The sequence below is a fragment of the Astyanax mexicanus genome, chromosome 24, assembly GCF_023375975.1.
Source record: "Astyanax mexicanus isolate ESR-SI-001 chromosome 24, AstMex3_surface, whole genome shotgun sequence".
NCBI lineage: Eukaryota > Metazoa > Chordata > Actinopteri > Characiformes > Acestrorhamphidae > Astyanax > Astyanax mexicanus.
This window is the reverse complement of record NC_064431.1, coordinates 26,824,922-26,840,182: the sequence shown is the minus strand read 5'-3', so window position 1 is coordinate 26,840,182 and position 15,261 is coordinate 26,824,922. Positions and strand designations below refer to the sequence as shown.

General features: G+C 39.1%; 2 protein-coding genes across 10 annotated transcripts in view; one reads left to right on the top strand and one right to left on the bottom strand.

Moving 5' to 3' along the window:
• LOC103029679 (solute carrier family 2, facilitated glucose transporter member 9-like) overlaps positions 1 to 15,261 on the bottom strand; it is a 1,095,244-nt gene that overhangs the window by 492,147 nt on the left and 587,836 nt on the right. The window lies entirely within an intron of this gene.
• Positions 3,839 to 15,261, top strand: part of magi1b (membrane associated guanylate kinase, WW and PDZ domain containing 1b) — a 205,967-nt gene continuing 194,544 nt past the window's right edge. For 5 of the 6 annotated variants that reach the window (XM_049471426.1, XM_049471423.1, XM_049471424.1 and 2 more), the window contains exon 1: positions 3,841 to 4,613. In XM_049471426.1, coding sequence (XP_049327383.1) covers positions 4,340 to 4,613 — 274 coding nt within the window. In that variant the 5' untranslated portion in view covers positions 3,841 to 4,339. Of the gene's footprint in view, positions 4,614 to 15,261 lie in introns of all 6 variants that reach the window. The other variant, XM_049471427.1, reaches the window with a different exon arrangement.

The following is a 15,261-nucleotide window of genomic DNA, read 5'->3' as shown; positions in this document are numbered from 1 at the left end:
GAACGACAAGGAAGAGCCCGGAAAACAAAGTGCTGCCCGGTCAAACACTCACTCCCACTCCACATTCCTCCACTCACACCTACAGAACAGGTCCGACAGGTGTGTGTGGACAACATTACAAAACCATGAGTCCTAAAAGCAGAAACAAACACATTACATACAGCATTTACAGCACAGATCATCAGATTTATAGTCTTTATTTGAAGGATCTTGGGCCTGCTGTGAGTCCTCATTACGGTTTGCTGTTAATCTCATTAATTCTACAATACCATCTGTCTATTAGGAGACATTAGCTCATGTACAGTAAATCACATTGCTCGCCATATCGTCTTGAAATCACACTGTTACATGACTAGAATGAGAATGATATAAGAAACAGGACGATATATATAAAAAAATGTTTAATGACAAACCAGGTTCTTAAATAAAGAAAAGGAAATGGAACAAATAAACAAACACAATTACAGTAAAACTTTACTTAAAACTCATCTCTTTAGGGATGTTTATAGCTGCCTACCTAATTTAATCTGGATTTTTATTTTTATTGTATGTTTATCATTGTGTTATTCTCTTTTTCTTTTTATAATGCTTTTATAATGTCTTTTTACTTCCTCTATTGTACATTTTTATCTTGTTTTTTGGTTGATCTATTTTTCTTACATTTAATTTTATTCTGTAATTTTTGATTTGCAATGTTTAACTACATTATTATTGTGTTTGAATGCATGCTTGATGCCTTTATTATTAAGCACTTTGAGTTTTTAGACAATTTGCTAAATAAATAAATAATAAACAAATAAATAAATAAAAATAATAATAATAATAATAACTATTATTATTAATATTATTATTATTAATAATACTAATAATAACAATAATAATTAATAATAATAATAATAATAATAATAATAATAATTATTATTATTATTATTATTATTATTATTATTATTATTATTAATATTTTTTTTTTATGTTAAGTCCATTTGTACACAAGTGTGTGTGTTTGTTTCCATAAAATTATATTTTTTTGAAATATATTTTTTTTTTAAATAAACACACAATTATATCAACAGTCAAGTTATTAAAATAAATATATGTTAAATTTATATTTTATGTTATAAAACAGAACAGGGCTGGCTTTAGGACCCTGCGTTTTCTTCACGTGTGAAATGTGGGTTTTTTTTCGCGCCCGTTTTCAAACAAACCCCGCCCCCCCTGCGCTGGGATTGGCCAGAATTTCATACTTGAATGAAGACCGCCGTTCCAGAGCCCAACCCACTCACTTCTAAAGGGGCGTAGCACTTCCAGTGAGCAGTGGCGGGGCTTGTGTTTTTTAATGTATTTTTTTTTTTTGCTTTTTTTTCATTAGTTTCTAAATTAAAACAAACAAACATAAAAATGAACAAAAGATTAAATCAAACAAAACATTTACATTGACACCACAATCTAATATTTTAACTGACAAATTTAACTTATATATACTTGTGAGGACATTTTTTTTTCTTTCTAAGACAGTTAAATCAAATTAATAAAAATACATTAAAAGTGAATGATCTCTACCAATTTTTAAAATTATTTAATTATAAAAAATAACCTGATTTAAAGCGACATCTAACAAAACATTTTACCTTGTAATACCTTGTAATTCGCCTATTTTGGGGAAATGATAGATAGATAGATAGATAGATAGATAGATAGATAGATAGATAGATAGATAGATAGATAGATAGATAGATAGATAGATAGATAGATAGATAGATAGATAGATAGATAGATAGATAGATAGATAGATAGATAGATAGATAGATAGATAGATACTTTATTTATCCCGAAGGAAATTTATTTTTAACTTATTTATCTATCTAAATGTTCAAAATACTAAACAGCAACATAAATAAAAATAAAAAATACATTTTTTCTATTTTGGTCTAGATTTTCAGATTTAGCCAGACGGCTAATTTTCATCTGCTGTCCCTGGGCAAACCATCTTAAACAACACGGTAAAATTAATCAATTAAAATCACATAAATTACATAAAATACAGCATAAAACTAAGTCAATCATTATGCTGACAAATCTGTGCGCTCAATAACCAGCCTTTCAAACTTCTGCAGAAGAAACCAACAGCTGTTAACCCTTTTACTGCAGATGGGAGAGAATTAAAGTCATATAAAGCACGGAAGGAAAAAAAAACATTGAGGAAAAAAACACTTTTCCTTGGTGGAATAGTACCGTTACAATCACCCCTGTATCTGTACATTTAGCGAAATTATAATATAATACATGAGTAAATATCATCCAGAACTTCTCAACATTATTTATTATAAGTACAAAACTAAGCTTTCTGCACAAAAAATGTATCTCTTCTGTTACGGTTCTCCTATTCAGTCCAAACGGTGCACAGCAAGGGGGCGGGGCTTTCTTTGGCGTTTGTCTACTCTGTGGAGGGGAGGTTCCATGTTTAACAGGGTTGCCAGGTCCAACAAAAATATCCAGCTCTTCAGAAGCTCAAACTAGCCCAGAATATATGTCTGTCTCACCTATGAAGCAAATTGTAAAACAACTATGAGTGTACGACTTAGTATTTTGTTTGTAAGGGATATAATTTATTATCAGTATTGCTATTTACCTTAAAGTCATTAATAATATTGTAACATGTGTGTTTTATTTGATATTTTATAACATTTCATATCTCAGTCAAGATTTAATTTAAAATATAATAGTAACATCATTTGGGGGAACTCCTTCAAGGATTCAAGGATTCAAGGAGATTTTATTGTCATTCGCATCACATGTGTACATGAGGTGGAACGAAATTGTGATCTCACGATCCAGTTTTACACCCAAAGAGCTGTTATTAATAGATATATAGATAAGAAAAGAATACAATATAAGAAATAGAATATACAAAATAGATAGATAAATATCCCAAAGAATAAAAAAAATAAATAAATAGAGAGTAGAAAGGTTCAGCAACATGAAATCCAGAGTGCAAGTGTGCTATAGCAGCATGATAATGTGAATTAGAGCAGTGGAGATAAAGTGTCTCAGTGCAAGTAAAGTGACCATGTTGGTAAACAGTAAACAGTAATTTGTCCTTGGTGTCAGTGCAGTGTGTTGTTAAGTGGAGTTTAAGAGTCTTACAGCTTCCGGAATGAAGCTGTTTCTGAGTCTTGTTGTTTTGCACTTAATGCTCCGCAGCCTCCGGCCTGAGGGGAGTGGGACAAAAAGTGCGTGTGCTGGGTGGGTGGGATCCTTCCTGATGCAGGTGTCCCTTTTCCTGCATCTGGAGGTGTAAATGTCTGTGGTGCTGGGGAAGCTCACTCCAACAATCCTCTGTGCAGCCTTCACCACCCTCTGCAGTGCTTTCCTGTCTGCAGCAGAGCAGCTTCCATGCCACACATTGATGCTGGAGCACACGACGCTCTCCTTCTCTCCTCTTTAACAATTTATTTTCATTACCTGGTGATTTCTGGTTACACTGTGATTTATTTTTTTATATTTTTGTTTTTTTTTGTGACTTTTTAGTTTTTTTGCAGGGTTAGTTATTAAAAATAATTTTACTTTAACTGGATTTTCAAACAAGACCAATTTGGCAGAAAAACCGCGAACCTGGCAACTGTTTACTGTTTACGTTTGGGGGGAAGTGGGCGTGGCTACAGAACGGCGGTCTCCGGATCCTGGCTTTGTAAATCTGAAGTTGTAAACTATCGGCCAATGGCAGCGCGAGGGAGGCGGAGCTTGGCGGCGCTCGCTTCTCAGCTTCTCCGAATACAGGCGGGGAGAAGAGAGCGCTGCTGCGGCGCGCATGCGCGAAAGTTTACTATCCAGCTCCGCTGTCCCCCTGTGTAGTATAGTGGCGCTTGAGAGGAGCAGCAGCGGCGGCGGAGAGACAAGATAAAAGAAAGAAGACGACACGCAGCGAGCCTGCCGACTGGAGTGATAGAAGAGCAGAGGAGAAGAAGAAGCGAAGGAGGGGAAGCAGTGGAAAAGGAGAGAAGCGAGGACGGTGGAGGAGTTTGGGATTTTTTTGAGATTTTCTTTCTTTCTCTTTTTTTTTTGGAGCTACGCGTCTGGATTAGGAGATGATGATGATGATGAGGAGGAGTATAACCTAGTCAATGAGGTGGAATTAATTAGACTCAGCTGCTGCTAATGATGATGTTGATAAAGAAGAAGATCATGGCTTGATTTGGTTCTTGATGAAGGAGTTTTGGATGTTTCCAGAAAGCAGCTCAGAAACTTTCTACTTGTTGTGGATCTTCTAAAGTGCTTCTGCTGCTGGTGGTCGTGGTAAAGGTGGAGGTGTTTGTAGTTGGGACCCCCACCTGTTAGTGCCATGTCTAAGACCGGAGAGCGGAAGAACCACTGGAGCCGGCGGCTGCGGGAGAGCGCGGTGTCCCGGGACGCTCTGGCCGTGCCGCGGGGGCTGGCGGGCGGCGCTGAGCGGGGAGAGTTCGTGCACATCGGTGCTCTGGAACCGGGAGGCGTGCAGGAGGGCGAGCTCGTGCTGGAGGTGGAGGGGGTCAGCGTGTCCGGACTGCCGCTGTACGACGTGCTGAGCCTCGTGCAGAATTGCAGGGGGCCGGTCAGGATCAAAAGTGTACCCCAAGGTAAAGCAGGGCAGGGGGGGAGTTATCTACAGCTCTGGAAAAAATAATAACATTAAGAGACCACTTCAGTTTCTGAATCAGTTTCTCTGATTTTGCTTTTTATAGGTATATGTTTGAGTAAAATGAACATTTTTGATTTATACTATAAACTACTGACAACTTTCTCCCAAATTCCAAATAAAAATATTGTCATTTAGAGCATTTATTTGCAGAAAATGAGAAATGGCTGAAATAACAAAAAAAGAAAACAAGTTCATATTCAGAAAGTTTCAGAAAAGTTCAGAAATCAATATTTGGTGAAATAACCCTGTTTTTTAATCAGTTTTCATGCATCTTGACATGTTCTCCTCCACCAGTCTTACACACTGCTTTTGGATAACTTTCTATGCCACTCCTGGTGCAAAAAATTCAAGCAGTTCAAAGAAACTCATCATTTTTAAGTGGTCTCTTATTTTTTCCAGAGCTCTATATCTGTGGGGCTATAAGGGTGTGCTGTTTTTCTATGACTGAAAGCAGGATTATTAAAAAATGTATGCAGAATCTGTGGAAAGAAACGTGTCGGGATGTTTAGATTTGTTTATATATTTATATTTTTTTGATATGTAGATACTATGGTTTCCTAGTTACTAGTTTCCTAGGCAGGGATTAAGCCTAGTCTTGGACTGTACAGCATTTTGAAATTTTAATTGGGAATTTCCTAAGGAACATGTACAATTTGTTAATATACACATATATTCTGTATATACACAAACCTTTTGTGTATTAACACATTGACACATTAAATACACACAGTAAATATACAGTATACATATTTCTCATTTTCAAGTACACATACCATAGAATATACAGTATATATCTAGAGTGTAGGGTAATATTATTTACACATAGTTATATTTATTACTACAATCCTGCATATATACATATATGTGTACTTGGCATGCAATTTATGATACTGCTTTTATCGCTCAAATATCTCAATACTATTTTGACTATGAGATGACAGTAGAAGTCTATAGAATGTCTGTAATCTGTAGACAGTATTCATGTTGTTGCATAACATGCTAATGAGTCCAGAGCTTGGAGGTTTGTGTGTGTGAGTGGATGTGTGTGTGATTTGAATGTACTGGAATGGGGTTGACAATGGAAAGAATGGGTTGAACAATGGTTTCGTATTGGCTCCTTATGTATCAGCTGAATGTATGAGTTGAATGGCTGGTTCTGGCTGTAGGCCCGGTCTGGTTAGAGGTACAGGTTCTACCTCAGTTGATCTAGACAGTAGTGTGTGTTCTGTGCTCTGTGTGTGGGACAGGGGTATCAGGTGGGCCGCAGTGGACGGGTTATGTCTGGGCTGGGGGTCTCGGCAGTGTGTGGGGGGTCAGAGCTGAGGTTCTGATGGGTCCCGGTGGGGAGCTGGCTCTCATCACATGGTTTAAGTTATGACGGCGGTTCCGGCCCGAGCAGTTCTGCTGGTTCCACCCCGTTCCACCAAACTGACTCCAGACAATACGAGGAAACCGGCCAATCAACTCCTACTGCAGCCCCCCAGCACCGCCCGCCCCCATGTCCTCCACTGCTCCATCTCTCTCTGTCTCACTTTCTCACTCACTCTCTCTCTCTCTCTGTCATATTCACTTTTTTACTCCCTTTTTCTTGATTTTTCTTTTACTCACTTTAATCCTAACTTTCTCTTTTTTTCTGCCTTTCTTTCTTTGTTTTCTTCTGTTTCTCTTTCGTAACATTCTGATTCCTTTACTCTGTTAGTCTCTTATTTTTCATTTCCCATTCTTCTTTTTCTTTTCTTTCTTTCTTTCAGTGTCTTTTTATTCTCTCTCCCTGCCTTTCATTTATCTCACGCTGTTGTTCTTTTTTCATGTTATTTCATATATTCTCTTCTCTTGTTTTTCCCTCATTGTTCTGCACCCCAGACACCATAGCAACACCATATCAACCACCTAGCAACTGCCTAGCAACACTATAGCAACCACCATAAATACCATAACAATGCCTTAGCAACCACCTAGCAACGCCTAGCAACTGCGTAGCGACATCCTAGCAACCACCACAGACACCAAAGCAAGCAACACCTTAGCAACCACCTAGCAACACCTTAGCAACACCATGGCAACCACCATGGATACCATAGCAATGCCTTAGCAACCACTTAGCAAGACTATAGCAACCGTTGTAGCGAATGTTGGGAGCCATTCTAGCTGCGCAACCATCCACTTTTTCTAGTTAAATTTATACTTATTTCTTTCCTTCTTTTTTCTCCTGTTTCTCATTCATAACAGTATGATTCTTTTACTTTGTTAGTCTTTCTTTCTTTCTTTCTTTCTTTTTCTCTCTCTCTCTCTCTCTCTCTCTCATTGTTTTGGTGGTAATTGAGAGCGTATGTTTGGCGAGCGTTTGGTTAATCTGTGTGTTTACACCCTTATCTGTTGCGTGAAGTTCTGCGAAACCTGACTCACACTGTTAAATACCAGCATTACCAGTACAGAACCACAGAAGCCACTGACCCCCGGCCAGTAAACCAGGAGTTTAGTTTACTGTAAATCCAGTCTTTTGTTTAGATCAGCTCCTTTTATTGGGATATATTTTTTTATTTTATAACAGCATGATCGAGTTTCTGTAAAAAATGCAACAGTTCTCTTATACAACCATCACAAACACACACACACACACCTGCAGTGCCAGCAGGACGGTGGCCGTATCTTCAGATGGCCTTGATAGTGTTGTGTGTTCTCAGGGAACAGGGAGACTGAGTTTGGAGAACCTGAAGAACCTGAAGTCTGTACTTTATAGCCTGCAGTGCTTTTAACTATAGCAGCTCTTCTTCTTCTCTGTTTAATCTCTATTGATTTTTACGTCCTGGCTCGCCTCTCGTTTTTAACTTTGCTGACTGTTTTCTTTTTAAAGAGTGTAATAAAATGTTATAAGTGTAGTAAATGGCTATGGAGAGTAAATCTGACTGCTGGACCACTTTATCACAAAATGACGGAACATAATGGAGTGATTGCATTTTCAAATGATCTAAAAAAGTTTTAAAATATGACTTGTCTAATAGGGCTGCACACTGCAATAGTCACATTGCAGGACATGTACTGCAGCTGTTAGCATTGTGACTTCAACCAGATAAGCCCAGGAGTTAGAATCATGGATATACTGCTATTCTAGGCTTCAGAACACAGGTCTGTCATCAACTAACAGCGAGTAATCCAGCTCAGGAAAACAGATCAAATTCAGTTGTTTTCAGAAATGAAATCCAAGTTATGGTAATATTTGTTCATAGCTGTAGTATATATTTCACCTGCAGAGTCAGAATTTGGCACAGTACTTACACATATATTGCATGCCCCTAGAACTGGGCAATATATCAATATTTTATCAGATTGTAATAAAGTTTCTTATATTATTCTTATTCTTAGATTATTCTTATAATTAAAAATTGCTTGTATATTATTCTTGTAAAAAAAAAATATACATATGTCATGTATTTTTGGTCCATTTCTAATGGTCCATTCGGGGCGGCACGGTGGCGCAGTGGGTAGCACTTCCACCTCACAGCAAGACGGCCTGGGTTCGATTCCCGGCTGGGGCGTCCCGGGTCTTTCTGTGTGGAGTTTGCACGTTCTCCCCGTGTCTGCGTGGGTTTCCTCCGGGTTCTCCGGTTTCCCCCCACAGTCCAAAGACGGCATGTTCAGGCTAATTGGAACTTGGTTGAAATTGCCCCTTAGGGGTGAGTGTGTGAGTGAATGTGTCTGTACTGTTGCCGACCTGCGAGTCCTCTTCTGAGGACGAGATCATAGAACCTTGTGAATAGACGTTACCTATCCTGCCACGAAATAGCTGACGAGCTGATGTGGCGTTAAACTCGACTAACCTGACCTGACCTAATGGTCCATTCATTACCGAATGTACATATAATGCAAAGAGCAGCTGGTGTTACCAAATATTTTACAACATCCAAATGTAAAACGCTCTGATTTAGACAGATCAGAACAGATGCTGTTGGTTATACTGAAGACCACTACTGTGTTGGATCTGATTGGGTCTTATCTACATAGCAAGTCTCCTATAACTTTTTATGGAAGCCATATTTGTTGCAGCACAGTTCATTGAATCTGTTTTACCCATTTTTGTAAGGGGAAATCCTGTACTGAACTCCTTACACACGTTCCTTTGTTTATAAAATTAGAAATTGGATAATATCCAGTGTTGCTAACTTCCTCAAATCAGGCCAGAATAGAAAATGACCCTTAGCTGGTTTTGGCTTGTTTTTAATCTGTTCTGAAGTAGACCTTTTATTGAGGCTCCATGACATTAAGTAGCCTATAGCAGAAGTTATCTTAGCTTAGCTTCTTTAGCCCTTAGCTTTGAGACTTCTGTTGCTGTCATGATGAACTGTCATGTAATCTCCTGCTAATGTGCTTTCTTTGCTTACATACTTGCATGCTAACATGCTAAAGCTAAAAACAAAGGAAGCAGCCTAAGTTTTACTTTTGACTGCCATAATAAACAACTGAAATTGACTATACTAGTGAATCTCTAAATTAGAATGTCATTGAAAACTTACTTTATTTTAGTAATTTAGTTTAAAATGTGAAACTCATATATCATATAGATGTATTACACACAGAGTGATCTATTTTGAGTGTTTATTTCTTTTATAGTTGATGATTTTGGCTTACAGCCAATGAAATCCCAAAAAATAGTGTCTCTGAAAATTGTAATATTGTATAACGCCAATTGGTACTTTTGACAGTACGGGCAGTGTGCTTCCCTTTGCTGCAGATTTCATTTTCCAGCAGGACGGGCAGTGTGCCAAGTCCTGCTGGAAAATGAAATCTGCAGCAAAGGGAAGCATGAAGAACACCAGCAGATGACATGGCTCTCCAACCCTGACCATCAGTATATATAGCATTTCATTTGGAAATCAAGGGACCAGAGTCTGGAAGAGGATTGGAGAGACACACAGTCAGTATCAATGATATTTGGATCCTCACAGGTTAGCACAGTTAGCGCAGCGTTTTCCAGCACAAGGCTTCAGAATGCTAATCTAGATTCTAGAAGGTTCCAGCTCTAATCTCGGTTGTTTAGACAAGACTGCGGCGCTTTTTGACCACCTGGTCCAAGACTGGACAATGACACTCCATCCAGCCTTCCCTCCCATCCTTGGTGCCGAGCCGGATTTGTTATCAGTCCGGATTAGTGCGGCTGCGCTGGCGGCGGTCGGAATGCACGGGGGCTTATTTAGCAGGCCTGTAGCCTCTGTTTGCATTGGGATCATGCTAAGCCAAGGTGAGCCAATTCATAGAACAGCAAGAAATGCCATAACAAGAGGGGCAAGGGTCACAGTGAAGTTACTTAGACTGTGGATGGTGCAATTTTATAACCTGCACACCCTCAGACACGCTCGCAGTCTGGCTACTGTAATCTTCAGTCTGTGAAATACACACAGCATCTTATCAAATAAAGTGAAGCTATCCAGAGATGCTTCTGCTCATTATGCTCTGCAGTAGCAGCTGGTTCAGAAATGGTTCCAGGTTATTAATGTTTGGTTTTTCGCTCATATGTAGTTTATTAAAGGAGGGGGTGTAGCTTTATTTGTTTTTGGCTGATAGCAGTGGGTTTCAGTAGCTGGAGGTGGGGTGGTAGGCCTTTTTGGCTTCCAGTGTGAGTATTTTTGTGTTTTCTGAGATTAATTAGGATGGAATGTTCATGCTTTTAGTCAAAATCATCACTTTTTTTCAGGGATTTTTCAAGCACTTTCGGTAAACACATAAGATACCATATTTTTTGCACTATAAGGCACACCAGAGTATAAGTTTCAGTAAACATCAGTAAACGTCTATTTTCTGGCATATTTTCATACATAAGGCACACTGTTTACTAAGGCGTGTTTTAAGTGACGCTAGTAAGAAATAGGGGTGTCGCCATATTTTCCTTCTAATTCAGCAGGTCTCACCACTGGGTGATGGTAGTGGGGGGTAGCTAACTAAGTTCAGTAAAGCTAAGCTAAGTAAACAAAACTGTAATTCTAAAAAAACAAAAAACTTTCTTTTCAAATGAGTGCTGGATGTTAATCTACTTAGATTTCTCTCCTGAAAACTATTTGGGTGACTAAAAGCACTTCTGTTATTTACAGTAAGCTTAGATTTCCAAATTTCTCCAGCATTAAGGCTGGAGCATTAGCATTAGCAGCTAACCCTGGAAGGAATCCTGAGTGTTTCGGTGAGCCAGGATGACATCAGCTGTCGGTTCGTTCCACGTAGCTTGTTTTAACAGGGTAAACACACAGACTACAGGCCGATATCCTCACCTCTGAACGGCTAAAGAGCTAGCGCTTAGTGCAGTTAGCAGGTCATTCTAATGCTGCTCCAGTAGTGCTAGCTGGGGTTAACAGCAGGCTACAGGCTGATTATGCTCAGCTCTGAACGTCGAAAGAGCTAGTGCTAGAGCGAGAACTAGCTAGTGGCTAATGCTAATGCTACTCCAGCTAATACTACTCCTGTTTAACGATGTACTTCAGCGGAATGGCTTTACTGCTCCTTAAAATGTGACTGGTAAAAAAAATCATACATAAGGCTCACTGGATTATAAGGCACCCTGACGATTTTTGGGAAAATTAAAGAACAGGGTGATTGATGATGACCACCCTGCCTCATCCATAACTATCCAATACTCCAACTCTTCCCAACTCCAGCTTGTCCAGTTGGGAACTTGAACCCCATTCCACAAATGTAGGGCAATGTACTGTAGCTATTGTGGTGTTATCCACTACATTATACCAACTCTATGTGAGCAAGAATCTCTGGTAGAGCATTGAAAACCTTGCCTATTGTTTGTTTGTTCACCTGGCAGCACTCTTGAGGACATATACACTCTTTCTGATACAGTGGCTTTGGCTTCAGCTCCTGTAACCATATATCTTCCTTTGCTTCGGTTTACAGTGGCAAGCATGTCCTAGCCAACGACCCATGAAGTCTCGCTGTTGTTTCCTTATTTGTTTATTTATTTTCAGCAAAGACCGATGCTGTCCTTTGCCGGCCTACAGAGGAAGGCAGCCTGTCGCTTGTTCCACTGTTGTTGGTTGCTTTTACTGCTCAGCTGGGGTGAAATGTGGCCTGTTGTTGAACAGAAACAGAAAAAAGGCAGTTGGTCACAACATATGGTCCAATGAGTGTGTTTGCACACCCTTGACAGGTTTGGAGGAAGAAGCCTTTGTCTTTCTCTCTTTCTTACTGTTTTATTTTCCACCTTTTCCCTTTGTTTTTTGTTTGCTCTTTATTTAAGGGTCCAGACTGAAAGTCTCAGACCTCCATGACCTGGGGTCTTCTTGAAATTGGCAGCAATTGGGATGGGTTTACAAACTGAGAGGGTGGTAACACTCTTCAAGCATTATGGTCCCAAAAAAAGGCTTCAATAAAGGTTCCTCTTAAGTGGTAGAGGGACTGTTTTTTAATGTGAGAACCTGCTGAGGTATAGACTCCACAATAACTCTGAAAATTGCCTTTTACCAATATGTATTTGGTACGAAGACTAATGGAGCTTTTCCAATACGTGGTACCTACACTACTTGACTCGACTCGACTAAAAACTGATTCTTACTACATGGAACTAGGTACTTAGTTAGGACTTGCTTACTCAGGTTTCCAATTGAGCCAAGTAGGGACTAAAATGTGAATCTTAAACTTATACTGCAGAGCATTGATTGGCTAGAAATTTGCCTTGAGCTCATTTTCCTCCTTCCAAGGGAACCCCTTCACTTTGTAGACCTTTGGCACATTTACACTTCATGGAATGTCCTCTACTCCAACATATTCATTTTTTTGGTACCTGGTCACTGTTAAAATGTATATGATTCTTGAGGAACTTCTAGGGGTTGATCAATTTTTAAACTTGGTATCTGTTACCTGGATCTGGGCTTGGACTTTGCAGAGATCTGATTGGCCAAAAAGAGTCATAACTCCAGTTTTCTTGTTTTGGTTTTGTTACATTTCATAAGAGGGTGCTGTTGAAGAATTATAACAATTCTAACAATTCCAGCTCTTGAATGTTTTTATCTCACCAAGATTTTTTCCAAAAAGATTCCTTGCAGTGTTTTCCTTTCTTTTGTACTCAACAAATGTCACATCCTTTCACTTTTTTGTTTATAATAAATAGATGACACATTCTTGTGGCCTCTGATTGATGACTGAGGTTTAGCTAGCATGTTCTTTATTATGAGAAAAGGCTTGTTTTTGACGTTTCAACATTTTTGACATTTCTGCACATACAGATACAGATAAAGATGTATAATTCTGTCTTTGCTTTGCATTGCATTTATGTTTTGTTTGCTGTCTCTCTGGTTCATTTTTCCCTAATTCCGTCCAGCGAGATTGTTGTTCTTTAGCTCTTCTATTGTTGAACGTTAGATTATGGGCTCATATATTCTGGTTAAACTGGGAAATCCTGGTTTGTGAAATATCCCAACCGTCACATGACCTGTTTCGCATTGTCCACAAAGAACATAATTACGGGCATTTTATTGCATATACTGGTATAAAAGCACAAGCTTATAGTTGAGGGCAGCCCAAATATATGCTCGTAGTCAACAGTATGCAACATACATGGTTTCTTTTTTTGTTTGGTTTAATTACAGGTTGGGTTAAATGCAGACTTCTATGAATGAATGTGAGTTTCTTTGGGATTGACTGGGTCAGTGTGGTTTAAGTAGCCTCCTTCATGAAAAATAGCCCAGTAAGAATGTAGTATTAGTTATTGTATTGCTAAATGTGGAAACATTTGACATGACAAAGGTCATTGCACATGAGCTTATACCATGTCCCACCATGGAAGCTAAAGACCACTGCATTAACTTGTGGAATATGCAAATAGGGACTCTTGCATTGAATGCAGATGTGATGTTTTCCAATCATTGCAAACTACTGCACTCTGAGGTCTACAGTGAGTAGCAATATACACCTTCTTTTACGTATTCCTGATACATGCATGACACTGTGGAACATTTTGAAAAAGGAATATACCATCCATCTGGCATTCAATATTAGGCCTCGCTCTAATTCAATATGCTGGCCAGTGTTTGGGCTCACAAGATAACACCTCACAACATATACAGGTGTGGGTGTTCTGCTGTATTCAAGCTACACCCTGAGGAAACACTTTCTAATCAATGTACATACTTTTATCTTATGACTTTAGCCATATCAGTTTAATTCTGGTTCTGCTTTTCGATATTCATATTCAAAAATCATTTGGAGCCTCTAGAGTCTCAGCGACTCTTAGCAGATTAAGTGGCTGAATTTTAATTGCCATGTGTTCGTATTTACTAAAAGGAAGCTTTTACTAAAAGCTTCATCTGTGCGATCGAGTCCCCCTGTAATTACTCCCACTTTTTATTTCCCTTTTATTGGTTTGATTTGCAGAATTAATCGTCAGCGGATCTGCCTGTGTGGGACTGCGGTTGTCAGTCTTCAACGTTTTCCAGATGTTGTTGATGTTTTGGTGTTTAATGCGTCCGTTGAGCAGCACAGCATGTTCCTGAAGTGCATGACACTTAATGTTTATGGTTTTGGGACGACTTGACAGGGTCCGTCAGCTGCTGGCGGAAGCGCGGAGTTGCTGTGATTGTAAAATACAGCAGGACTGTACAGTAAAATGCGATGATCGATTGATTGAGTGGGTCAAAGGAGCGGTTGACGTTTTAAGAGCTCTGTTTGATGTACTTATGAGATTGTGTGTGTGTGTGTGTGTGTGTGTGTGTGTGTGTTAAGTGTGCGTTTGTGTGTAGGGTAGAAAGCTGTATGACATGGTGTGATGAACAGTAGCAGAACATGATGCCGTTCCACTTCATTGGGCTTGCATAAAATAATGCAATGAAATAAGTGTTGGGTATCATTTATCATGCTCAGTATTAGCGTACCATCTCGTGTCACACAGGCTGTTTTCCAGCTAAAAGTAAATGATCTGTACAGGGCTAGGATGGTAACTTAGCCTTAGCATTTGTTTGTGTTGAGCAGCTCTACTGAGATATATTTATGACTAAAATTGCTCTGCTTAGATACATATGTAACTAGATTAGCACTACTGAAGTAAATTCTTGATTAGAGTAGCACTTATTAGATGAATGCATTGATTTGCTTTGTTGGTTTGTCTGCTGGGATGTTAAAGCTGATATCTGTAAGTTTTGGGATTTAGAGCCCTCTCTGGTGAGAATAGGTAATTGCACCAAGCATGTGGAAGAATCATTTTAAACTGGGTGTTTGTAATGCGCTCTCAATTCAGATGGGATGAATCCGTTTCCAGGTTATGTTCAGTCAGAGAGAGAGAGCGTGTGCTCTTTACACCTTCGTTTCTTTGGTTTTATTATGGGTGAATAAGCTACTGAGCTCAGATTTTCCCCTTCTGAAGTCTCCATTGCTCGCATTTTATTAAAACTGAGCTGGATCCTCTTGTAGAGGCTGTATTTGTAACATAAGTAAGTAAAGAAGCGTGACGAGGCCAGAAGAACTCCTGCAAAACGCGACCGACACCCCAGTTTTTACAATTAATATATTAGGCTTAGCAGGGATGGTGGTTTCAGCACACTGGTACCATTAAACACAATATTTTGTCTCTTCTCCACTCAGTAAGGCTTCTGCTTTTAGAT